The sequence below is a fragment of the Salvelinus alpinus genome, chromosome 27 (genome assembly GCF_045679555.1).
Source record: "Salvelinus alpinus chromosome 27, SLU_Salpinus.1, whole genome shotgun sequence".
NCBI lineage: Eukaryota > Metazoa > Chordata > Actinopteri > Salmoniformes > Salmonidae > Salvelinus > Salvelinus alpinus.
This window is the reverse complement of record NC_092112.1, coordinates 27,413,879-27,440,967: the sequence shown is the minus strand read 5'-3', so window position 1 is coordinate 27,440,967 and position 27,089 is coordinate 27,413,879. Positions and strand designations below refer to the sequence as shown.

The following is a 27,089-nucleotide window of genomic DNA, read 5'->3' as shown; positions in this document are numbered from 1 at the left end:
TTGAAAAAGTAGTTCGCTACATCCAAACTACTGCGTGATAAATTATCATATCTAAATCTGATGTCATAGACTACAAATTGCAAGAACAGATCACTCTGGAGTCAATTGTTAATAGAATGTGTAATTTATCTTATTAAACACAAAAACAATGTTTCAAGTGAGAATTAGGCAGGGCTGATGCCGAAAAAGAAAGGAAAGTATTGCTTACTTCACCCATATTTTATTTTAGACAAAAAAGTAGTGTGTAGTTCCAGTAGTTAGCTACACCGCTACATGGTAAAAAACATTATTTACTACTGAAAACACTACCTAGATTAGAATTTAGTTCAACTACCACCAAGCTACTGCAAAATGTAGTTAAATTACTAGTTGAACTACATGTAGTTCACTACTCCCCAACACTGCTCATCATCACACTCCACTCAACTCTCCAGCGACATCACTCAAAACAGATGTAACTAACAGCTAGGAAGCACTAAAACGAACAACAACCAATCAGACAACAAACTTGTGTTGGTTCCCATGGGTTTAACCAATAGGAGATGTAATGAGATAAAATATTCATAGAGCTTAAATGGCCAGGGACCGGCTTTGGGGAACGAGGCTGCCAAGGTGATTAATTGGGGAGGGGACAGGGGCTGTTGTTAAAATAGATTTGTTATGTGCTTAATTAGCAGGCAGTAAATTGTCGACCTCAAGGTAAGGCCTTGGAAACTAGTCAGAAAATTGAGAATGACAGGGGCTTGGACCTTGTTGGTTTTAGAAAGGTTAGCAACAGACACATCTGTGTAAGGCTAATGTGAATTTTTTTTACAGGATTGTACTGGATTCTGTTTGTCAGTCAAATTTACTTGAGGAACATGCACAAATAATGACGTATGCTTCACTAGCATTTCATTTTGAAAGGTGTGATTGAGCCATGAGAAGATTTGGTGGAGGGCATCACAGATGCTCTCTCTGCAGTAGCTGGCTTTGTGTCTAGATGGTGCTCTCATTCACATGAAACTAAATGAGGTCACTCCCCAGTCCCAGGATCCTGTATATCTGTTCCATCTAACTCTCTCACTCTCTCACTCTCTCACTCTTCTCCCTCGTATCCCAAACATATTTCTTACAGAGAAAGCTGCCTGTTATCCCTATAATCATTACAGTACATCTCCTTGGATCTATTCAGAGTAGATTGCAGGGGATTTCTATGTCTATGGTCGTATTTTCTGGTGTGTACTGTTTGTGTACAGTACTGTGGTGTCTTGAAAGCTAGGGGACCTGCACACCTAGCTGGAGGTTTATCCCAAGTAGGACACTGCTGCTGATAGACAGAGTGTGTTTGTGTGTGAATGTGCGTGCGTGCGTGTGCATGCGGTTTGGGATTTAGGACACAGTCACCTCCATGCAGCACAGTGGAAAACAAAACAGGTCTGTCAGATCTCTCATTAAAGGGAAGGACCTTCCCAATGGGCCATATTCACCTCCGGAGATCATGTGCAGCCACCCGCTCTCCCCTCTTGAATCCATCCATCCCTCCCTCCCAATCCTTCCTTCCTCCTTCCATCCATTCCTGTATCTGTGTGGGACACTCACCTCTTCAGCCTGTGCTCTGCCAGGGACTGTGGCCTTTCATCGTCTGCCAGGGCTTTATATAACCACACTATCACATATGCTCTCACAGTGAGTGCTATATCAACTACATACTGGATGTACTGTACGTACAGTACTTGCAGAGCAGAGATCTTGTCTTTGAGGAGCTCCTGGGCCTTGTTGAAGTCACACAGCATGTTCTGAGTCTCTCTGTTGTGCATTGCGTTCATCTCAGCCATCTCTCGCTCGTGTTTCTTCGACAGGTCCTGTTCATGAGCCCTGAGAAAAGACCAAATCATTAAAACCCATTCAGATCACGTCTTTATACATCTCTCCAGCTCTGAGGTACAGTCTCCCATGTAGAGTTGTTACAGTATCCCAACTCAGTATCCTAACTCAGTATCCTAACTTGGCACAATTACCACAGACATTTATTTTGATCCTGCTGGCGCCATTACAATTTCCTTCATCTTTGACTTTCCTTCTTTTTTTGTTGCCAAGAAAGACATATATAATTTATAGCAGGAGGCTCTGGAGGAGCGATATCACTGTTTCGCCATAAGTGGAAAACACTCTTCTCTATTTATTTATTGATTTATTTTGATGTGGGACAGATAGACAGGACTCTTCCAAGGCATTACACCAGCTGATTGAAATTCCCTGCAAATTCCCTCCCTCTCTCCCCTCAGTAGACTACATGGCAGTGTTGCTCACGCAGAGCTACTGCAGTCAGAGAGAGGCAGAGCACGAGGAGTGCAGAGGAATACGTTTGCCTCTCCCTGAGTAACGCTCCCTGAGGGACACAAATCTTTTCCAATTTATTTATTTTTATCTCAGGAAACTAGGATTCGCCAGCGTGTTACATAATTGGAAGTGAAAGGTGCTCCGAAAGGGGCCTGGAATCCTACCAGTGATATGTGTTGTTGACGCCACATATATACACACACACACACACACACACCACACACACATACACACACACACACACCACACACACTAACCGCATGCGCTTGATTATCTCTAGCTCTAAAAAAGCATCAGCCTCCATTTTTGATTCATCACCAAACAGGCCTTCAATTCTAATGAGAGAGCCTGCTGTTCGTTCCATCCAGGCCTCAGACCACATTATTAATTAATATAAGAGTGAATTATTAATATCAGCCTGTGGGAAAAGCATGATAGATTATATTCAGGCCTTGCTCCAAATAACCCTGACTTTCATATTTTCTTATACATTTATTTGACCATTAAACTACAGGAGAAAAACAAATGTCAAAGAGACCAAGTCATCAAAGGGAATAACAATGCACAAAACACGACTTCCAGAAGGGAGAGGCAAATTGGCCTCCTCTCTTTCTCTTGCCAGTATCCTTCAAATGTAATCTAACTCAAAAACGATGCCAGCACTGCCAATGGCCACCAACTGTCACGTCTAAACAAGAGGAATTCACACAACTGAACTTGTCGGGTTGTGATTCACCAGTCATCTGAACTAAACGTGTTAAAAACCTTCATCGTGGCCATATTAAAACGAGGTACAGGCATTCACCTGCAGAGATCGCCTACAGAGACTCACCTAATTAAGTTTGGCAACGCACCAGAACAGCTTTACTGTAGATGACCTGTTATTGTCTCAACCCTCCTGTTTGTCACCCCATAATGCCCTGTGGTAGGATCACGACCCTGCCCTCCCCTCCTGCACTCTCCTCCAGCCCACCTGATCTGCTGGTTGGCCTCGCTGCGGATCTTCAGCACCTCCTTGCCCTTGAGCTCCAGCTCCTTGGTGAGTGTGTTGATGTTCTCGTTCAGTGTGTGAATCTCGTGGTCCAGCTGAGCAATGTGGTTCTTCCTCCTTACCACCTCCTCCTGCAGATCCGAGATCCGGCCCAGCAACTCCCTCTCCTGAACGGGGAAAAGGCAGACATACGACGGCACAAAGGAACACACACACATTTATATGCAAACAAAAACAAGAAAATGTGATCCCACTGGCGTGTGCTGCTGTGCTGTCCTTGTATTCCCAGGGGGTACTGTGATACTTTCTGACACCATCTTTACAGTGCCATGGATGCTACAGCTTTGCCATGGATGCTACATCATAATACGTGAGCACACTCACATGCCATGGCATCCCTCTGCCTCTCTCAGAACTAAATGTGGACTTCACTGAACACGTCTGTTGGGAGGTTGATAATATTGATGCTGAATAGATCTACTGATAAATAAAGTGCTGATTGTGCTGCTTGTATTTGTTTATAGTTAGTACGAGTTACAACAATGTGTTAGAGGACTGTTAGATCGCCTGGAAAAGGTTGCATCCCAGGAAAAGGGCATTTCATTTTTTTTATTAACCTTTATTTAACTAGGCAAGTCAGTTAAGAACAAAGTCTTATTTACAATGACGGCCTACCCCGGCCAAACCTGGACGACGCTGGACCAATTGTGCGCCGTCCTATGGGACTCCCAATCACGGGCCAGATGTGATGCAGCCTGGATTCGAACCAGGTACAGGGTCAATTGTACTGAAAACATATCGGAAAACATTCCCTAGAATACATGTATTTAGTCAATTGTTCAGTATGTAATAGGGACAACTCTGCCATCTGAATCTAGACTACTCTAGGATATTATCACTCTCTTTCCCAAAGTTACGTAACAGTTAACTCACCAGGCTGATATACCAAATGCAAACATCTCCTTTTACCCAGGCAGAAATACATGCAACTACCTGATTTGACTGGAGCTAGAAGTAAAGCCATGGTGTAGATGTATCATGCTTTGCTTGGCTCAAGGGTCATTTCCCACTTCGGCAACAGCACCTCTTTTAGAAGTCTCTCCCTCTCTAAAAGAGACATCTAGCTAACAGTTCACGCAGCATACCGTCAAGCCAAACACTGGAATTATAAAGTTAATGGCTCTTGTGTAATCATATTACAATCTGCATGTATTAACTTTGAATTCCTGTAAATATAATTTCATGCCAGCAGATTATTGTGATAACAGTATTCTAGTTATTCATGTGTGGGCCACTGCAGGGGGCAGGTTTTAGGGGACTGGCTCTCTCTCCTCCATAGAAGATCATTTCTCCATCCTCTGCTTAACAGAAATTCACTCTGACATTTCTGCTGCCTTCCAATCTCCCCAGTGGATACCTGTTTGGCTTGGAGGCACACATGATTGACATGTCTCTGCATGGTTGGGTTGTGGATTTCCACAAGGACAGGTCTAGAGGCAGACATTGCCAGCAGTGGAGAACAGAGTTAAATGGCTAAACATCAGTGTGGGAGAAGGGAGTTTGTAGCTAGGTTGTAATTGGCGCTTGACCCTATATTTGTGTAGGCTGTGGCTGGTTAGGAAAGTGTGTGTGTGTTTGTGTGTGTGTGTCCATTCATGTGAATGTGTGTGCACGCAGGCGTGTGCGTGTCCATGTGTGTGTGGGGGCTGTGAAGTGAGACAGTGGTGACAGCTCTATTAGCAGTACTGAGACTCACAGTGAGGACACTCACGCTGCAACGTGCCTGAGGGCCAGTGTAAATACCACGGACTCTGTCACGATGACACTATAGAATAGCAATATTCATTGTACATACATAGATGGGAATCTGTTGGAGAGCAAATTCTATGGTGGAACCATTCGAGCAGCACTCCTCAAAATCAGCCCCTTCTGTAGGTGGAACTTTTCCAGGTCAAAGGAAGCATCAAAGCCTTTGGATAAAATGTCACAGGAACAAAATATCAGTTTTTAAAAGCTTCTTCTGAGGGACTGGTGGGAAGTTGGTAGATGGAGTTCCCACCTCCAATAATCACCACATTTGATCTCTTATCTTTGACAAAATATATATGAAAAATGTAATTTCTGTGGCTGGCTGAGAGTTATTTTGACAGTATTGTGAATAGAGGTGGGTAGAGGGCACAGTACAGTGGTCTGGGAGTAGACAGGTCTCAGCGAGGAGCTGATTAGAAGACAAGTCTACTCTCTGAGCCCCAGCTCCCCTCTCTCTCTCTCTCTCTTCTCTCCCTCTCCCTGCTTCCACAGGACTGTCTGTCTCTACAGTTTCAGAGCAGGCTGATCAAAAGGCCAGAGGAAGGTGATCACAAGCCCTAGGACCAGACAAAATTTTTCCCTCAGCCTCCAGAAATGAGGAGATCAAGTATACAGTACCTGTAGTTTGAATTCAAATCATTCCCAATACAGCTACATACAGAGCTTCATTTGATCACTGAGAAGGCAGATGACCTTCTTGATTTACAGAAATTCACTGAAAACCCACACCAACACACACTTATATGAAGAGAATTGCACTTTTCATGTAGCCTACTTTTGGCCAGCTAATAGCCTTACCACTGATCAAGCAACATTATGGACTAAACTGTTCAAATCCTGTTGCTGCAGGATTATTTTGCTGTGACGATATATGTCAAATTAAGATCCCAAATCTGTAGCAGTTCTATTGATCCCTATATTAGAGATGACAGGAGCGCACCTCCCCCAAACCTTCCCATCTGCCCATTCATCTGGGAAAATAGAGGCATTTATCACAGTTTGCAAACAGGCCGCGGCCCGTCTTCTCTGTGAAAAATAGGTTCGCTGTGGATGAGTAGCCATTAGCAATGCTTCAATTGTTGGAGATTCTCTGAGCATAAAGAGCTGGGGTGGGATTTCATTAAGACGGGTCTCATAGACAAACATTTTTTTGAGGAATCAGTGTGAGGAGATTAGACATCAGATACAAAACACATGAGGAAATATGGCACAGACCTCTCCATAATCATGTTCGCATGCACGCACACACATGTACGCAAGCGCACACACACACACACACACACACACACACACACACACACACACACACACACACACACACACACACACACACACACACACACACACACACACACACACACACACACACACACACACACACACACACACACACAGAGAGAGAGACAAGATGTACCAGGGGAGTATAGAAAATAAACATTCTTCAGAGCCATTTGTCTGTCAGAAGCTGAGCTTTCATCTGTGGGGACAGCCGATCACTATCTCCAGCAAATGCAATTATCCACACCGCAGACCAGTCCTGCTAATCTCATTAAACGAGCCAGCACCGTCCATCTCTCAGGGGTCCACAATTAAAGCTAAGGCAACACAGCGCTCAACACGGGGGCCCTGCGGCCCCGCCAAACGGTCCACGGCTCAGCACAGGGAGTTCTTTCTTAGAAACCACTCTCTGTCTCCCAGAAAGAGGACGAGCAACACTTTGTACCTCTCTTCAGATGGCCCCATCTCTTTACTGTCTGCCAGGGCTGCTGGGCTAGTGGGGCTGTTCAAAGGAAAACAACATGCTCGGTGTTGCTAAGGCTCTTTGATTAAAGCGCTGAAGGTACATGTTCATTCTAAAGATCAGAGCTTTACCATTTACTGGGTAAAACCACAACACATGTCCATAAAAGGCAACAACAGCCGTACAGTCTGGGAGACAACTGGCTGCTGTGATTAGGATATCTGTATAATTAAAGATAAGTCGATGTACGGTTAGTATAGGCATAATGCATTTAAATGATTAAGAGTCCCACCCACCCGGGAGGGAGGGATGGCTCAGTGGCTAGTAAATCAAACAGTCATATGGGACATAGAGAGAGACAGGGTTGTGTCCTGACATGTCTGACTACTGAACACACAGACAGTCTGAAGCAGAGGGAGCGAGGGGGCTTAGGGGAAGGTTGTTGTTTTGGTTGAGAAACCACCAGGAAGCCTGTTTATCCCGTGTAAGATGTCCGAGGTATTGTGTGTACTGTGGTGACTGGATATGGCAGTTACAGTATATAGGAGATGGGAACAGACCACAAAGCAGGTCGTACACGTCCCATGGTAGGGATGGGCATTTGTCATTGTTAGAGGACTCGAAATGAGAAAAAATTATCTAATTTTAGAACTTGCACATGATCATCTGATGATTTATCACTCCAGTGTTAATCTGCTAAATTGTAATTATTCGATTTATTGCCTACCTCCTCATGCCTTTTGCACACATTGTATATAGATTCTCTTTTTTTCTACCATGTTATTGACTTGTTTATTGTTTATTCCATGTGTAACTCTGTGTTGTTGTCTGTTCACACTGCTATGCTTTATCTTGGCCAGGTCGCAGTTGCAAATGAGAACTTGTTCTCAACTAGCCTACCTGGTTAAATAAAGGTGTTCTCAACTAGCCTACCTGGTTAAATAAAGGTGAAATAAAAAAATAAAAATAAAAGGCCCACACTCAAAAAACATATGGGCACATTTATCGATAGGCCTATGCCAACAGTCCGCAACAATGCCTAAGTTACCATAACCATTACAGATGACAAATCCGAATTGCTAAATATATATATATATTCAGTCAATAAAAAGTAAGTGCCAACCGTAACATCAACTGGTTATGTTATCTCATGGAACACAATCCTCAAAAAGGCATTAACCTCAGCAGTGGCACTTGCTTGTAGAAGTATGGCTGTGCAACGGCATAGCCTTATTTTGTTATTTTAGCAGACAAGACCCTCTTATTTCCCAAGGCCTCATCACAGTCAAGACACTTATTTTATAGTAAAAAAAAACAACAGAATAAAATAAAACATTTTAGTAAATGAAAAAAGTTGCGTGCAAAGTGATGCGCAGCTTGCGTCTGGAAAAGTAATTCTCAAAGAGTGATCACTTGAAAAGGGGCTCAATTTGGCGAGTTGAGAGAACACATTTTCAGGGTTACAAACCAAAATTGGTCATGTTTTCGATATGTACAAACGTTCAATTTAGTTTATTCTGCCTGTTCTTTGGACTTTCATTCCACATTGAACACTGCATGATGATGAATTACTGCAATACTCTACTCTCCAGCTACCCGCATAGAGCACTAAATAAACTTCAATTAGTGTTAAATAAAGCTGCTAGAATCTTGACTAGAACCCAAAAATGTGATCATATTACTCTAGTGCTAGCCTCTGGCTTCCTGTTGAGGCTAGATCTGATTCAAGGTTTTACTGCTAACCTACAAAGCATTACATGGACTTGCTCCTACCCATCTCTCCGATTAGGTCCTGCCGTACATACCTACACGTACGCTACGGTCACAAGACGCAAGCCTCCTTATTGTCCCTAGAATTTATAAGCAAACAGCTGGAGGCAGGGCTTTCTCCTATAGAGCTCAATTTTTATAGAATGGTCTGCCTATCCATGTGAGAGACACAGACTCGTTCTCGATATTTAAGTCTTTACTGAAAACTCATCTCTTCAGTAGGTCCTATGATTGAGTGTAGTCTGGACCATGGGTGCAACGGTGAACGGCAAGACACTGGAGAGACGAACCACCCTTGCTGTCTCTGCCTGGCCGGCTCCCCTCTCTCCACTGGGATTCTCTGCCTCTGACCCCATTACGGAGGCTGAGTCACTGGCTTATTAGCGCTCTCCCATGCAGTCCCTAAGATGGGTGCGTCATTGACGTGATCTTCCTATCCGGTTTTGTGCCCCCCTCAGGCTTGTGCGGTGGAGGAGATCTTCGTGGGCTAAACTCAGCCTTTGTCTCAGGGTAGTAAGTTGGTAGTCTGTTGATATCCCTCTAGTGGTGTGGGGTTATATCTTGCCTGGTTGGCCATGTCCGGGCATATCATTGGATGGGGCCACAGTGTCCTCCGACCCCTCCTGTCAAGTCTCCAGTATCTATGCTGCAATAGTCTATGTGCCGGGCGGCTAGGGTGAGTCTTTCCTATCTGGTGTCCTGTGTGAACTTAAGTATGCTCCCTCAAATCAATCAATCAATATCTCTTTCTCGGAAACGTGGTCAAGGTTTTGCTCACCTGAGATAGAGTATCTCATGATAAGCTGTAGACCACACTATCTACCAAGAGTTTCCATCTATATTCTTCATAGCTGTCCATTTACCACCACAAACCGATGTTGCCATTAAGACCGCACTCAATGAGCTGTGTACTGCCATAAGCCAACAGGAAAACGCTCATCCAGAGGCGCCGCTCCTAGTGAATGGGGACTTTAATGCAGGGAAACTTAAATCTGTTTTACCTAACTTATACCAGCATGTTAAGTAAGCTACCAGAGGTGAAAAACTCTAGACCACCTTTACTCCACACATAGAAACGGGTACAAAGCTCTCCCTCGCCCTCCATTTGGCAAATCTGACCATAATTATATCCTCCTGATTCCTGCTTACAAGCAAAAACTAAAGCAGGAAGCATCAGTGACTCGGTCAATAAAAAAGTGGTCAGATGAAACAGATGCTAAACTACAGAACTGTTTTGCTAGCACAGACTGGAATATGTTCCGCGATTCTTCCAATGGCATTGAGGTGTACACCTCATCAGTCACTGGCTTCATCAATAAGTGCCGCTGTCAAGGAGCGGGATTCTAACCCGTAAGATTATAAGAAATCCGATATGCCCTCCGACGAACCATCAAACAGGCAAAGCATCAATACAGGACTAAGATCGAATCGTACTACACCAGCTCCGACGCTCGTCGGATGTGGCAGTGCTTGCAAACTATTACAGACTGCAAAAGGAACAACAGCCGCGAGCTGCCCAGTTACACGAGCTTACCAGACGAGCTAAATTACTTCTATGCTCACTTCGAGGCAAGTAACACTGAAACGTACATGAGAGCATCAGCTGTTCCAGACGACTGTGTGATCATGCTCTCCGCAGCCAATGTGAGTAAGACCTTTAAACAGGTCAACATTCACAAGACCACAGGGCCAGACGGATTACCAGGATGTGTACTCCGAGCATGCGCTGATCAACTGGCAAGTGTCTTCACTGACATTTTCAACCTCTCCCTGTCTGAGTCTGTAATATAAACATGTTTCAAGCAGACCACCATAGTCCCTGTGCCCAAGAACACTAACGTATCCTGCCTAAATGTCTACTGACCCGTAGCACTCACGTTTGTAGCCATGAAGCTTTAAAAGTCTGGTCATGGCTCACATCAACATCATCATCCCAGAAATCCTAGACCCACTCCAATTTGCATACTGCCCCAACAGATGATGCAATCTCTATTGCACTCCACACTGCCCTTTCACACCTGGACAAAAGGAACACCTATGTGAGAATGCTAGCTCAATGTTCAACACCATAGTGCCCTCAAAGCTCATCATTAAGCTAAGGACCCTGGGACTAAACACCTCTCTCTGCAACTGGATCCTGGACGGGCCGCCCCCAGGTGGTAAGGGTAGATTACAACACATCCGCCACGCTGATCCTCAATACGGGGCCCCTCAGGGGTGCGTGCTCAGTCCCCTCCTGTATTCCCTGTTCACCCATGACTGCATGGCCAAGCACAACTCCAACACCATTATTAAGTTTGCCGATGACACAACAGTGGTAGGCCTGATCACCGACAACGACGAGACAGCCTATAGGGAGGCGGTCAGAGACCTGGCCGTGTGGTGCCAGGACAACAACCTCTCCTTCAGCGTGATCAAGACAAAGGAGATAATTGTGGACTACAGGAAATTGAGGACCGAGCACGCCTCCATTCTCATCGACGGGTCTGTAGTAGAGCAGGTTGAGAGCATCAAGTTCCTTGGTGTCCACATCACAAAGAAACTAACATGGTCCAAGCACACCAAGAGAGTCGTGAAGAGGGCACGACAAAACCTATTCCCCCTCAGGAGACTGAAAAGGTTTGTCATGGGTCCTCAGATCTTCAAAAGTTTATACAGTTGCACCATCGAGAGCATCCTGACTGGTTGCATCACCGCCTGGTATGGCAACTGCTCGGCCTCCGACCGCAAGGCACTACAGAAGGTAGTGCGTATGGCCCAGTACATCACTGGGGCCAAGCATCCTGCCATCCATGACCTCTATACCAGGCGGTGTCAGAGGAAGGCCCTAAAAATGGTCAAATACTCCAGCCACCCTAGTCATAGACTGTTCTCTCTGCTACCGCAGGGCAAGCGGTACTGGAGCACCAACAAGTCTAGGTCCAAAAGGCTTCTTAACAGCTTCTACCCCCAAGCCATAAGACTCCTGAACATCTAATCAAATGGCTACCCAGACTATTTGCATTGCCCCCTCTTTTATACTGCTGCTACTCTCTGTTATTATCTATGCATAGTCACTTTAATAACTCTACCTACATGTACATATTACCTCAATTACCTCAACTAACCGGTGCCCCCACACATTGGCTCTGTACCGGTACCCCCTGTATATAGCCTCACTATTGTTATTTTACTGCTGCTCTTTAATTATTTGTTACTATTATTTCTTCTTTTGTAGGCATTTTTCTTAAAACTGCATTGTTGGTTAAGGGCTTGTAAGTAAGCATTTCACTGTAAGGTGAAAGGTGTTCGGCGCATGTGACAAATAACATTTGATTTGATGCTGTCAAACAAGAGCTAGAATCCCACCTCAAAAGACCTCAATATATTCCCTGTTTTGTTTTCCAGGTATCCTCGAATTACAACAGGAGATGGATCACACATTGAAATTGCTTACTGGAACACATTTCTGCTTTGCTGCCGCTGCCATTTTCCTCATCGTCAGACAAACAAAAACAAAATAAAACCCTGTCATAACTCTGACATAGTAGCCTGCTTCTGTTGTGATAGGGGCCTGTCTGCTGTAAGAGGCTTAGATGATTTATGTGTCACTGTGGAAAGTGAACCTGCTCGCACTGCAGTAGGTACCCTGGCTCGTATCTTCTTTTATTTGGCAGGTAGAACTTGTATTTGCCTTGTGACCTTGCTGTAGACTGACTAGCGTAGTAGTAGGTCCCCTCAGAAACAGCTGTGTGCCTGGCCCTGAACATCTGGCACCTGCCATGGCGATGAGAGAGGACCCAGGGCATTAGACTTAATTAGAGTGATTTATGCCTGAGATGAAGAGCCCGTTGACAGGAGTTGGGCCGGCTCAGAGTGCTGGTATTACGGGAGGTAAACCTACTGCTCTCTAACAGACACATCAGCCTTCCCCCGTGCGCATTACCATATTTTAAACTGCACATACTGTAATCTGGGTGTGGCATAGCTATTGGTTATGTACAATAGGCAATAGTTAAGATCTTTGTTTCTGTGAATAGCGCATGTGTTAGTGTTATAAAGCACCCAGATTTGTTGCAGAAAGTCGAGGTATCGGGAGCAAATGGATGATGTATTGAGCATTTTAAAATATATTTTCTCTGTGGAGTATGTGTGTCTGTCTGTCTGTCTGTGTGTGTGGGAGGGAGGGAGGGACGCTGTCACTTGTTCTCTCTCTAGGAGGCCAGAACCCAGGTTCCAACCCACTGATTACTCTTGCTCAAGCTGTATCCAACAAGCCACACAGCTATTCAGATGTGTGAATATACAAGCAACAGAAGCCAGAGTGGAGAAGAGAAAAGAGGGCTGTTGCCAAGGGAGATATTTCTCTTCTATGGCCATTTGTGCAAAAGCATTTCAGTCTGCACAATAAAAGGCACAGAAGGATTATCTAGATCTTTTACTCTTTCTCCCTTTTTTAATATCATTATCTATCCTCATTCATTGAGCTAATGTCTACCTCATCGTTAAGCCACTATACAAAATTGCCTGCTGTTAAGGCGATTACAATACCAACATATTTTTTTACAATGCTGTTGTTCATGGCCAATATCCAATCATACTGTAGTACAAACTAATGCTGGCCCATCCATATTGTTTCCATTATCTCTGTTAGCTAAGTGATATGTGGAATGCCAGTAAGTCCCGGTGACTCTGACCTGTGTTCGGCTGTTCTCCAGGGCGTTCTCCAGCTCCAGTTTAGCTGCAGCCGTCTCCTGTTGGTGGGTCTGCCGTAGATGTTCTATGGCCGAGGCATGGAGGTGGTTGAGCTCAGAGCGCAGAGAGGCTAGGAACCAAAGAGATAGAGACAGACAGGGTCCTTAGGGAGCTCGCCTCTAGCTAATTAAAACACATTCATCACACAGTACATCTCCTGCCTCTAATAAGCTATGTGATGGAATGTTCCAGCGTTGCCTTGATTCCTAAAGGGAGGAGTGTCAGGCTGTGTTTAGCAACACTAGCTTCCAATGGCTTTTTCTAAAGGCTACAACCAAGTCTAGTATTTACTTAGAATGGTCCTCTATCACTACATATTGCCTTTCTCTCTCTCTCAAGGTCCTTATTCAACATGGCCTTCAACCCGGTGTGGCCCCTTCCCTGCCTGGGCCCTTAACCCAGTGTGAGACCCGGAGACCATTCCCCATCAGACCCTAACCCAGCATGGCTCTTACCCAGCATGGCCTTGCCCTCGTCCTCCAGCTCGAAGCGTAGAGTCTGCAGCTCCTGCTCTGACTGCTGTTTGAGCGTCTCAATGCTGTGTCTGTGAGCCTCTCTCACAGACTGGAGCTCTATGTGGTGCTGCTGCCGCAGACGATGCTCCAGCTCCTACACACACACACACACACACACACACACACACACACACACACACACACACACACACACACACACGAGTTCAGAGGTCAGGAGGGACACACACAGGTTAGGACAAGGACAAACAAATCACATACAAATTCATTGTATATAACTTTTTGGCACGGATAACCGGTTTTCATCTGGTTGACGGCGCTGGTTAATGAAAAAAAGAACCATTATTTTCATCGCTAGAAGGGATAGTCTGAAACATATATGAAGAGTTCAGACGGTAAAGAGAAAGATCAGTTTGGGAGAATCTTGCAACAGCATCAGTTAAACTCAACCTGTATGTTGCTGTTGGACTAAGTGTAGTTCAGTAACAAAAAGGCTGAGAGGTACTCAGGCAGTTGCATGGAGCCAAAAGACGTGTTTTAAACAGTATTCCTGATCACTATGGAATTGTATTACAATCAATTAGCACTTAAGCATATCATCAGCAGCTTGTTGGGGCTATTGGAAGGTTTTCCAGCAACAGCGAGCAAAACAGCACACAATACGCCACTCTAAACTCAATTAAGTAGACACAGAGCCGTTAACATGGTAAGGAGAAGGTCACAGTTCCATAAAGTAACACTAGACACCTGGTACTTGTCAAACCTCATGAATACACCTTTCATATCACACTACAATCTCCAATCATGGGATTGAGAGAGGGAGGGAGGGTGTAGACAAAGAAAGAGACAAAGAAAGAGAGAGAGAGTAGAGAGAGAGAGACAGAGACAGGGGCCACAACACCAGATTGATAGGGATAAAAAAACACGATTAAGATGGAAATAGAAAGATAACAGTGCCTTTCAATCAACATATGACTTGTATAATATTAAATCAAATAGGCCTTACAAAGTAAACAGGAATAAATCAGCTGGGGCATGATGTTCTTGTTTGTTGAATGCTGTATCCAACAGTTAGTGGTCGAGCCACATCACTGTGTGTGTGTGTGTGTGTCGGTACAGTGTCCTTGTGGAGAAGTAAAAGGTTAGGTCATGTCAGTATCATTCTAATGGCCGTCAGGGGGGACATTCTGTGGCTAGGCAGCAAGTCCTCTAATAGGCTACTGCTGGGAGAGTTCAGTAGAAAGCAATGTTCCTAACCTCAGTGGGTGAAGAACCCCGTAGCGACAGCAGCCCTTTTAGAATAGATAACAAGCTAAAGTCTCCCATCACCACAAACAAAGTTCCATATCAAACCAGGTACTGTAGAAACATGGGAGTTAGCCATTCCCTCTATGTTGCTACCTCAGTAACAAGGCTTGAATGCCTCTTTGTCAGAGTCTATGTAGTGTATCTAGATGTTAATTATTAGGCTGGTGGTCCTTGCGTCGTGTTTGTGTTTTAGCTAATTCCTAAGTGTGTTCGTTCATGTATTGGTTGACAATGGTATGGGACAAGGCTAGTAAATGATCTATATATTTTCTCCCAGGTCCAACGCCCTGGGTCTGTTAGGTCTGTGCGCAGTCTCATTCATTCAGTTGATACTGTCTGCAGCCTGTGCACAAATTAAAAATAAGATTGAACGGAGAAAAATCGATAGTTTGCGAGAATCCCAAGAGACACCGTATTGTGTGTTCATACCTAGAACTAGGGGATTTACAGGAAATGTTTTACTGTGAAAAAGTAGAGATCTAGATTGGATGTTAAAATGAGCATTTTATTAGTCATTGTATAATAGAGTTTGTGATGCAAATAGATACAATCAGGGGATGTGTGTTCCTCCTGCAGGCAAGGAGAAACTGGATTTGTCCCTAATGCCTCAAACAAGACAATTCTGTTTGCTTTACTACACTCTAAATGACTTTCTCCTCATAAAACATGTCTAGAACAAACTAAACCCAAATACATTCATCCCCGCAAAAGGTTTAAACATTTAAGAAACAACTTTGAGTCAACCTAGCCTCTTTTTAAGAGAGAACAGCTATTGAGATAAATGTGTTCCTAGGGGAGGTATATGAGCTATGTTTTTTCATTAGCAGACAGAAAAGACTTTTTGGCCCATTCAATCACCGATGACTCAAAGGTCTTATACTTCTAATCCAATCTGTGGCTGGAGAGGTGAGACAGAATGCTCAGGGACAATGTGTCAGCTTTGCATAACGCCTGCATGACCCCTTAACATAAACTTCATCCGAGGGTTTTAGAATCTCAAAGGAAGCCTCTGAGTAAGGTTAAATGCATTTCAAACGGCCTTGACTGTATAATGGAGTGTTGAGCGCAGAAAAACCCATCTGTTCCCTTTTCTTTGGAAAGAAAAGATTCAGTGTTTGAAAATGTGAATGTCGTTATATTTTTCAGAAGTCTATTTTCACGTACTGGGTATTTTCTGGATTGATAAATGAGTTCAGATTCATACTTCAACCTTGATTATGAAATGCCCAGACCAGTACTGAGATGTCAGTGTTTTAGGGTACAGTCAGTAAGTCTTATATGTAAAGACGGAGAGCTGGGCATATCTGTTCTGCCACAAAGTGGTACCCGCTCTTTGGCTATCCAGTATACATTTTTTTGCGAGGAGGAAATGCAGCTTGCTCCAGCTGAGATTGTGCCAGAGTGAACCCTGCACCCAGATGCATTTACTTAGTAAACACCAGTGAATAAATTAACAGGGCCAATCGTCTTCCTGACAAAGATCTACACAGTTAACCCATGCATGAGCCTGACTGGCAGTCTGCCTTTCAAGCATGAACCCATAGAAGTACATTTATGACCCGTGCTGATCGATATAGCGCCATCTTGCGACATGACTCTCATGTCCTGTAACAAGCTCTATGAGCAGAGGGGCTGATTTTAAAAGAGTTGGATCTGAGCATGAAGTTACTGAATATGCTAACGCTGGGGCACCTGGATGACACTGGCTTATGGACCCACATATATTTCCCCCGGCTGTGCTGACAACAAACTCATCACCATCTGAATTTCTATTACACAGATGCCTCGCCAGATTCCCAAAATATTCCCATAATATTACATTACTGCACCACATTACTCATATTTAACACCCTGGGACAATATTAGATGTGTTGCATCGTAATTCCATCAAATACTATGGTGATGTAGCCTTTTCGTTTTGAAGGGTGAAGAATTGAAAAATAGTGTGTGTCCCAGGCAGCAATGAATCAATCAGGGTCAGGTCCAAATCACTGATCCGCTCAGGAGTCACCCCCTTCACGTCTCTGGTAATGTTGATGGACTCACTGTTGTAAAACTTCATCTGGCCACGTCACCAGCTATTTCACCAGTAAATCTTCACTGTCTCTCCTCATTCTGTGTACCTGACTGATATCCAGTCTTACTGACACATCAGAGCCTATACTGGCCCATAATGCCTCATATCTAATCTAGTGCTCTAAAGTCACCAGATGGGAGCTTTCACACTGGCAGTGACTCTAACCACTTGTAAGCTAAAAGAGTTAATATGTAAATAAAGGGAAGAGGGTTGGCCACCCTGTAGGGCAGAGTTGTAATGTGCATGTCAATGGGCATAAAGTACAAATGATACAGATAAGAGGTAGTGATGTCACAGGGACAGAGGGAATGTCATGGCTAGATCCCCCAGTAGACAGAAGGGGATGGGCTTGGTGGTGATCGGGTAAGTCTGATGGTCAGGACATTTACTATGACCGGAGACTTTGTAGACAGACCGGTAGGGGCCTCACCTTGAGGTCGTGCTGGCGGGTCTCCTCCAGGTCCTGCATGGCGCAGCAGTGGGCCTCCTGCAGGCGGTGCTCCCTGCGCTGGTACTCCAGCTGCAGCTCCTGGAGCTGCTGGCTCAGGTGCTCCCTCTCCTGGCTGAACTGGGCCTGCAGCTGCTGCAGCGAGCTCTGAGACTGAGACAGCTGCATCTCCAGACTCTGCTTCAGCAACGAGATCTGATGAGAGGGAGGGAAGTAAAGGGAGAGCGAGAGAGAAGGACGAGAGAGAGATAAAGTGATGGGAAAGAGGGAATAGAGAAAAACAGAGTTTAGATCAGATTGTCTGTGTGTTATTAGTTTCTCTCTTACAGGTGTGCAATAGCTGTTTGTCTGTATACTTCATTGACTAACATACGCCTACTTTGTTAACAACAAAAACAGATATCCATTTTTACCGGTATTTATGACCTGAAGCAACACGACATTACATTTGTTAGAGGGTGCAACAAAATGAAATGTTCCATTACGCCCTCAAAATCGTTCTTTCAAAATGGTAGGCCTGGAGCAACTTTGGCTGCTTTGCAACCTTTGATGACGTCCAATCAGTACTGTATTGTACGTGTGATCAACATGACAGCTCAGTCATCCCACATGAATCAGCCAGGGCTTCATTAGTACTTAGTATTATTACTGTGAATAATGAGACTGACTGGGCCCAGAGCAAGAGAGGAGTGTATGGGAAGAAGAGAACCACGGTGGTGACACCTCCATAAGTCACCCTGACTCTGCTGCTAGCTACCAGGAAGCATCTGGAGCAAAGCCTTTGAGAATGGGAGCTCTGTCTGAATGGCCTCCTTCTCCCCACATGCATTGATTTCCAGCATCTGCGTAATGAAACATTTGGACAACAAATAGTACAGAGTGCATAGTACATTATCAAGCCAGAGAGAGGCAGATAAAAGACCCAACTGTTATAATGCAGTGAGTGTATTCGTTTGCCTCTGGGCAGCAGAGGACACAGTGATATGGTGGGCATGTGGCAGACAGGCTGCAGTGATCTAAGTGGAGTCAGTGGACGTGTCTGTGGGTTCATGTCAGAGAGGGACGAGTGTGTTTTAGTGGGGATCAAGCCGTGGGTTGCTGCTGACAGTGCAAAGTCGGGCCATTGACAGAAGACATTCACACCTCCAATAGAATCAATACCCACACTGCCTTGGAGTGAACAAGAGGTGACATACAGCGCCTTTAAGGCTGTAATGTTCACTCACTGGTGTGCCCAGAGTCATTATCAGAGTCATCTCCTGCTGGGCAAAATGTTTGACTGCTATCTAAATGGCACCCCTCGTCATCCCTGATAAAATCACAACTCCTTGTGAAGTAGGATAAGAGGTTACTTAATGCCTTCCATTGGGACCTGAGCGCAAACAGCATCAAGCTGGAGACTTGATGACAGCTTTGCACACTATTGGCATTCTCTCAACCAGCTTCACCTGGAATGCCAAGAGTATGCAAAGCTGTCATGAAAGCAAAGGGTGGCTACTTTGAAGAATCTAAAATATAATTTTTGGTTACTACATGATTCCATGTGTTATTTCATAGTTTTGATGTCTTCACTATTATTCTACAATGTAGAAAATAGTAAAAATAAAGAAAAACCCTGGAATGAGTAGTAGAATGAGTGTCCAAACTTTTGAGTGGTACTGTATAAAGTATATATAATATATCTTGATTAGAAAAGTATTCATCCCCCTGAGTCATGTTGTCATGATACATGTTGGAATCACTGTTGGCAGTGATTAAGTCTCTAAGAACTTTGCACACCTGGATTGTACAATATTTGCAGATTATTATTTTTTTTTAAATTCAAGCTCTGTCAAGTTGGTTGTTTATCATTGCTAGACAGCCATTTTCAAGTCTTGCCATAGATTTTAGACAATTTAAGTCAAACTGTAACTAGGCCACTCAGAAACATTCAATGTCATCTTGGTAAGCAACTCCAGTGTAGATTTGGCCTTGTGTTTTTGGTTATTGTCCTGTTGAACAGGGAATTTGTCTCCCAGTGTCTGTTGGAAAGCAGACTGAACCAGGTTTTCCAGGATTTTGCCTGTGCTTAGCTCTATTCCATTTCTTTTTATAATAAAAAAACCCTCCCTAATCCTTGTCGATGACAAGCATACCCATAACATGATGCAGCCACCACCATGCTTGAAAATAATCAGTGGTAATCAATGATGGGTTCTGTTGGATTTGCCCAAAACATAAGCTTTGAATTCAGGACAAAGTGAATTTCTTTGCCTCATTTTTGGCAGTATTACTTTAGTGCATTATTGCAAACAGGTTGCATGTTTTGGATTATGTTTATTCTGTACAGGCTTCCTTCTTTTCACTCTGTCAATAAGGTTAGTATTGTGGAGTAACAAACTACAATGTTGCAGAATCCAAAGTGTAATTAATAGCTTGCTCAAAGGGATATTCAATGTCTGCTTTTTTTTTTAACCCATCTACCAATAGGTGCCCTTCTTTGCGAGGCATTGGAAAACCTCTCTGGTCTTTGTGGTTGAATCTGTGTTTGAAATTCACTGCTCGACTGAGGGACCTTACAGATAACTGTATATGTGGGATACGGAGATGAGGTAGTCATTCCAAAATCATGTTAAACACTATTATTGTACACAGAGTGAGTCCATGCAACTTATTACGTGACTTGTAAAGCAAAGTTTTACCCCTGAACATATTTAGGGGATAAATACTTATTGACTCAAGACACTTCAGGTTAAGATTTTTTATGAATTTGTAAAAACATCAAAAAACATTATTACACTTTGACATGGGGTATTGTGTGTAGGCCAGTGGGGGGGGAAATATCTAAATTGAATCCATTTAAAATGGCTGTAACACAACACAATATGGAAAAGGTAACAGAGTGAATCCTTTGTGAAGGCACTGTAGTTGTTATGGCACAGCAGAGAGAGCCGAGCAGGAGGTACAGTAAATCACATGCCACTCAGAGAGGCTGTAACTCTGTCTCATCAAAAGAACAGAAATACACACCTTTAACAGAGTCAGGAAGAGGAAAAGAGTCCAGTGGGAAGTGCACCAGGAATCAGTTCCAGAGCATATACAGAATATACATGCTCAGAAGAGGGCAGATTCAGGTCATGAGTGTTTCATGCGTGTTGCCTGTAAACTGGATGGCGTTGGTTCACTGCTGTAGCAACCAGTCACAGTGGTTCTACAACAACTCTCTGTTTCGAGACAAGGAGTGATGAGAGAAGCCAAACACACTTTGGTACATTCAGAAAGAACAGAGATTTCAAACCGAAGCAGAGAATATATAGCCCAGGTAAAATACTCTATCCATCCCAAAAAAACACAACACTGCAAGTGTTGCCCACAATAAACCCTGACCTGCGTACAGCATACTGTAACAAAAGGAAAATGGACGCTCTGAAGTGAAACCAGCATCTTTAGTGCAAGCCCGAGCGAGTACACACCGCAGCATCATGCAAGCCACTCACACCAGTTAAATATACTGGTATTTGTTTGTAAATACAGTACAGTGAGGGGGAAATAAAGAGGGCAAAGTAGAATGTTAATGCAATTAGCAAGTACAAGTACTTTAAGAGTTTCAGTTTGAATTAGATTTGGTCCATTCAGTCCCCTTCACAGGGCTGCCAGTGCCAGTTTGGGAAGATTTAAATGTAATCATTTGAATAGATATCCAATAGAGGGGGTTAAAATGACAACCTAAAACTCACCATGTTGTGTCTTCATACACTACAGTCTCTCCTCCTTTGTGTAAGTGACAGTGCAGGCTATAACTGCAGTGGGAGTTACAGCCAAGGTAACAGAACAGGTTCCTCAGCAGTCTTTCATTGTGATGGCTACCTGCATAGGGCGAGGCCCTGAGCACTCTCCACTCGCCTATTCATGGCCATTAAGTAAGTGGATGATTTAATATTGTATGACATACACTTCCAAATGGATGTTTCATGATATGATGGGTTAAGTGGTGAAAATTTACGACCTATGTTATTGACCTTATTAAGGTATATTAAATCCCTATAGAAATCTCAGCCAAACCTTAGCACTGATGATAATAGTGGACAGATTTAGAAATTATAGTCCTCTTACTGTCCAGTTATCCTGGAGCCCAGCCCAGTGTGTATATCAGAACACCCAGTTGGTGCAGCAGGGTGAGGGTGGACTGTCTCTTACCTGCTCCAGTAGGTCCTCCACCTTCCTCTGCCAGCTCTCACGGGCACTGCCCAGCTCCTGCTCCTTGTTCTGGGCCAGCTGGATGAGGGCTGCCCTCTTGTCATCCCCATGATCCTCCCTTAGCTCCTCACGCAGCTTCTTACACTCCTGTCTGTGGACACACACACACACACACACACACACAATTTCCATTAGATGAAATAAACACAAGATAATGATAATTATCCAGGGCTCAGCAGATCAAAATAATGTCAGTTTGACTCCGAAAGCAAAACCGTCTGGAAATAACTTAATGGAGTAGTAATATATTCTCCTCAATTCCCAAAAAGTGAAGCTGCTGCAAATCATATAGAACAGCGGTCTGTTTACAGTAACGTTAGGTCGACGTATTCTAGTGAGCATCATGCTAGTCATGCGTGCAAGAGCACATGCTTGAAAAGCCCCTTCTGTAAATATTTCATCTGTGGCATGTTTTAAGACCCGTTCACAAACTCCACTTCTCAGTAGCAAAAAGAAAATAGAGAAAAATATGCCGCTACGTGCATATTTAATAAACATAATCTATTTGCACTCATCTCCAGAGCACACTGTGCGTACAGTGAACATTAGAGAGAAGAGAGACGGGGGCCGACTAACAGTGAACGTTAGAGAGGAGAGACGGGGGCCGACTAACAGTGAACGTTAGAGAGAAGAGAGACGGGGGCCGACTAACAGTGAACGTTAGAGAGGAGAGACTGGGGCCGACTAACAGTGAACGTTAGAGAGAAGAGAGACGGGGGCCGACTAACAGTGAACGTTAGACAAACAACATTTTGCGGTAGCTTTTTGGATTCCTTTCTCTGCATGTTGAACGGAGTGGATTACTCAAATCGATGGCGCCAACTCAACAGACCTTTTGGGATATAAGGAAGGATTTGATCTAACAAAACGACAATACAAGTTGTAGCTGGAACCCTTTGAATGACAAATCAGAGGAAGATTTTCAAAAAGTAAGTGAATATTTAAATCGCTATTTGTGAATTTATGAAACCTGTGCTGGTGGAAAAATATTTTGATGTGGGTCGCCGTCCTCAAACAATCGCATGGCATGCTTTCGCTGTAAAGCCTATTGTAAATCGGACAGTGCAGTTAGATTAACAAGAATTGAAGCTTTTAAATGATATAAGACACTTGTATGTTCCTAAATGTTTAATATCCATAATTTTTATGATTATTTATTTGAATTGCGTGCCCTCCAGTTTCACCGGAAGTTGTCCCGCTAGCGGGGCCCCTAGCCTTAAGAAGTTTTAACAGCTCAACATTATGTCCTGTATTTGCTGAACATTTCAAGCACGCCACTGGCTGTCGAAGCTCTGGAGGTGTTCCGAGTCAACATCCTTGGGAACAGAGCAGAGCGTACGTCTGTGTAGAATTCCCCACGGCGTCTTGCAGACATCTCCCACCTCACCATCTCAGTGCTTTTCAATGCCCACATGTTTAACGGCGCTGCAAAGACCTTTTAGTAGGAGTGCGGACTGCATGTTAATCGTTATTTATCAGAGAATGACGTTGTTAAGTGCAGGACGCCACCAGTGTTTTCGTCCCTCCTAACACCAGATGAGCGCTATGACGCACCACACCAGAGTGCCATGGTTTAGCCCGCTGACACTTCTGCAAGGACACGTGTTGATCCTCATCGCTTCAGAAAAACACAGACACACAGCTCTCAGGGCCTTTATATTGTAAAGAGCCTCACATTCATATTCATAACCCAGCCCCGAATCCCCAATCTGGCTAATTACCTAGGAGGGCACTCAGCACCTGGTGTGCAGAGGAGATGGGAAGGAAGAGGGGGTGAGTGTGTAGAGTAGGCAGGGAGGATGGAGGAGTATAGGCAGTAGGGAATAATGGAGGAAGGGCAGTGGAGCATGTAGAGGGAGGAGAATGGGAGGGTATAGTGAGAATGGAGGCATTACGTCAGTGTGACATTCCCATTGAGATCCAAGCTTTCACTCTGACCACCAGAAAGCAGCAGAGAGATGACAGACAGTCAGTCACAAATGGACTCCATCCAGTGGCGTAGTGCAGTTTCACAGGGAAGCTTTTGACCGTCTTCACGGTAGCTCCATTGACGAGGATGGGGGCATGCCCAGCCTGGTTCCTCCTGAAGTCCACAATCAGCTCGTTTATTTTGCTGACTTTGAGGGAGAGGTTGTTTACCTGGCACCACGCCGTCAGAGTGCAGACCTCCTCGTCATTGTCGGTAATCAGGCATACATACTCTCGTGTTGTCAGTGAAATTGATAATTGAGTTGGAACTGTGTGAGGCCATGCATCTGTGGGTATACAAGGAGTACAGGAGGGGACTGAGGACGCACCCTTGTAGGGCCCCTGTGTTAAGGACCAGTCTGAAAGAGGTAATGTTGCCTACCTTCACCACCTGGGGACGGCCCTATAATCCATTTGAATGTCGGAGGAAAGCCAAGTCTCAGAAAAACTGAAAAAGTATGTTGCAGAATCTGATGTCCGTCTGGAAGGAGATCCTCGTTCTGAGTTCGTCAAGCTTATTCACTAATGAGCAATATACATTGTAATGGAGGACGGGTCGCCCGGCGTCTCAACCGCACTAAGACCCCTCCACGTCTGCCTCTCCGTCAGCGTCTTTGTGTTCTTCTATCCGGTAGGACTCCCAGGCTACCGGCGCCTCACAGACCCCTCCACGTCTGCCTCTCCGTCAGCGTCTTTGTGTTCTTCTATCCGGTAGGACTCCCAGGCTACCGGCGCCTCACAGACCCCTCCACGTCTGCCTCTCCGTCAGCGTCTTTGTGTTCTTCTATCCGGTAGGACTCCCAGGCTACCGGCGCCTCACAGACCCCTCCACGTCTGCCTCTCCGTCAGCGTCTTTGTGTTCTTCTATCCGGTAGGACTCCCAGGCTACCGGCGCCTCACAGACCCCTCCACGTCTGCCTCTCCGTCAGCGTCTTTGTGTTCTTCTATCCGGTAGGACTCCCAGGCTACCGGCGCCTCACAGACCCCTCCACGTCTGCCTCTCCGTCAGCGTCTTTGTGTTCTTCTATCCGGTAGGACTCCCAGGCTACCGGCGCCTCACAGACCCCTCCACGTCTGCCTCTCCGTCAGCGTCTTTGTGTTCTTCTATCCGGTAGGACTCCCAGGCTACCGGCGCCTCACAGACCCCTCCACGTCTGCCTCTCCGTCAGCGTCTTTGTGTTCTTCTATCCGGTAGGACTCCCAGGCTACCGGCGCCTCACAGACCCCTCCACGTCTGCCTCTCCGTCAGCGTCTTTGTGTTCTTCTATCCGGTAGGACTCCCAGGCTACCGGCGCCTCACAGACGAGGCTAGACCATTGTTTCCGCTGTCTCTGGGAATTCGGGAAGATCGGGTGGATGGTGAGTACCAAGCAATTCATATTCCAATAGTTCTACCCGGGTGTATGAAGTAATGCATTAAACAAACAGAGCAAGAAAATGAGAGAACATACTAGAAAAAGTAGAAACCTGCAAAGTTTTCTAGGAGCTCGCGGCGAGGCTACCATGTTCATTCAGCATCATCATCCTTTATAATCGTGAGAGAAATTGAACTAGTTAGTTGCTAGCTAGTTAATTATACACCATGACCTGTTAGTTATACACACTGACCTGTTCACCGAACATGCTACCTTGTCCCGGACCGGCTGTTTTCATTCCTCTCTCTTCCTCTCTACTGTACCTGCTGTCTCAACCTGTGAATGCTCAGCTATGAAAAGCCAACTGACATTTACTCCTGAGGTGCTGGTAATCTATGAACGTTTGATCTGGCTTAATGGCCATGTACTCTTATAATCTCCACTTGGCACAGTCAGAAAAGGACTGGCCATCCCTCAGAGCCTGGTTCCTCTCTAGGTTTCTTCCTAAGTTCCTGCCTTTCTAAGGAATTTTTCCTAGCCACCGTGCTTCTACATCTACATTGCTTGCTGTTTGGGGTTTTAGACAGTTTTTTTGTATAAGCACTTTGTGACATCATCTGATGTAAAAAGGGCTTCATAAATACATTTGATTGATTGATTATACCTAGGTAACTTACAAGGTTAGGTGAGTTTTGTCAAAACGCATCTCATTGTGGATAGCTACTTGTCCCTCATGCTAGCAGGTAATCGGCATTTTTTGACATTTTTGGACACAGGCTGACTACCTGTTATGCGAGTGCAGCAAGGAGCCACGGTAAGGTGCTAGCTAGCATTAAACGTATCTTATAAAAAACAATAAATCTTAACATAATCACTAGTTAACTACACATGGTTGATGATATTACTAGTTTATCTAGCTTGTCCTGCGTTGCATATAATCGATGCGGTGCCTGTTAATTTATCATTGAATCACAGCCTACTTCGCCAAACGGGTGATTTAACAAGCGCATTTGCGAAAAAAGTACTGTCGTTGCACCAATGTGTACCTAACCATAAACATCAACGCCTTTCTTAAAATCAATACACAAGTATATATTTTTAAACCTGCATATTTAGTTAATATTGCCTGCTAACATGAATTTCTTTTAACTAGGGAAATTGTGTCAATTCTCTTGCGTTCTGTGCAATAGAGTCAGGGTATATGCAGCGGTTTGGGCCACCTGGCTCGTTGCGAACTGTGTGAAGACTATTTCTTCCTAACAAAGACAGCCATCTTCACCAAACGGGGGATGATTTAACAAAAGCGCATTTGCGAAAAAAGCACAATCGTTGCACGAATGTACCTAACCATAAACATCAATGCCTTTCTTAAAATCAATACACAGAAGTATATATTTTTAAACCTGCATATTTAGTTAAAAGAAATTCATGTTAGCAGGCAATATTAAACTAGGATAATTGTGTCACTTCTCTTGCGTTCATTGCACGCAGAGTCAGGATATATGCAACAGTTTGGGCCTGTCACGTTCCTGACCTTATTTCCTTTGTTTAGTTGGTCAGGACGTGAGCTGGGTGGGTGTAGTCTATGTTATGCGTTTCTTTGTTTAGGTTTGTCTTATTGGCCTGATATGGTTCTCAATCAGAGGCAGGTGTTTTACGTTGTCTCTGATTGGGAACCATATTAATATTAAGGTAGCCTGTTTTCACTGTTGGTTTGTGGGTGATTGTTCCTGTTCGTGTGTTCCTGGTTTTTCTGTGTTCACTAGTTCGGGACTGTAGCTTCGTTGGTTTTTCGTCTGTTTATTGTTTTTGTTTATATTGAGAAGTATTCTAATAAATTATGGATACGCACCACGC

General features: G+C 44.4%; 1 protein-coding gene across 8 annotated transcripts in view; it reads right to left on the bottom strand.

Moving 5' to 3' along the window:
* fam184ab (family with sequence similarity 184 member Ab) overlaps window positions 1-27,089 on the bottom strand; it is a 204,527-nt gene that overhangs the window by 9,130 nt on the left and 168,308 nt on the right. For all 8 annotated transcript variants that reach the window (XM_071370060.1, XM_071370059.1, XM_071370066.1 and 5 more), the window contains 6 exons: window positions 21,850-22,000; window positions 17,656-17,868; window positions 13,823-13,976; window positions 13,310-13,437; window positions 3,296-3,480; window positions 1,711-1,857 (listed from right to left, as the gene is read on the bottom strand). In XM_071370060.1, the coding sequence (XP_071226161.1) occupies window positions 1,711-1,857; window positions 3,296-3,480; window positions 13,310-13,437; window positions 13,823-13,976; window positions 17,656-17,868; window positions 21,850-22,000 (978 nt within the window). The remainder of the gene's footprint in view (window positions 1-1,710; window positions 1,858-3,295; window positions 3,481-13,309; window positions 13,438-13,822; window positions 13,977-17,655; window positions 17,869-21,849; window positions 22,001-27,089) is intronic.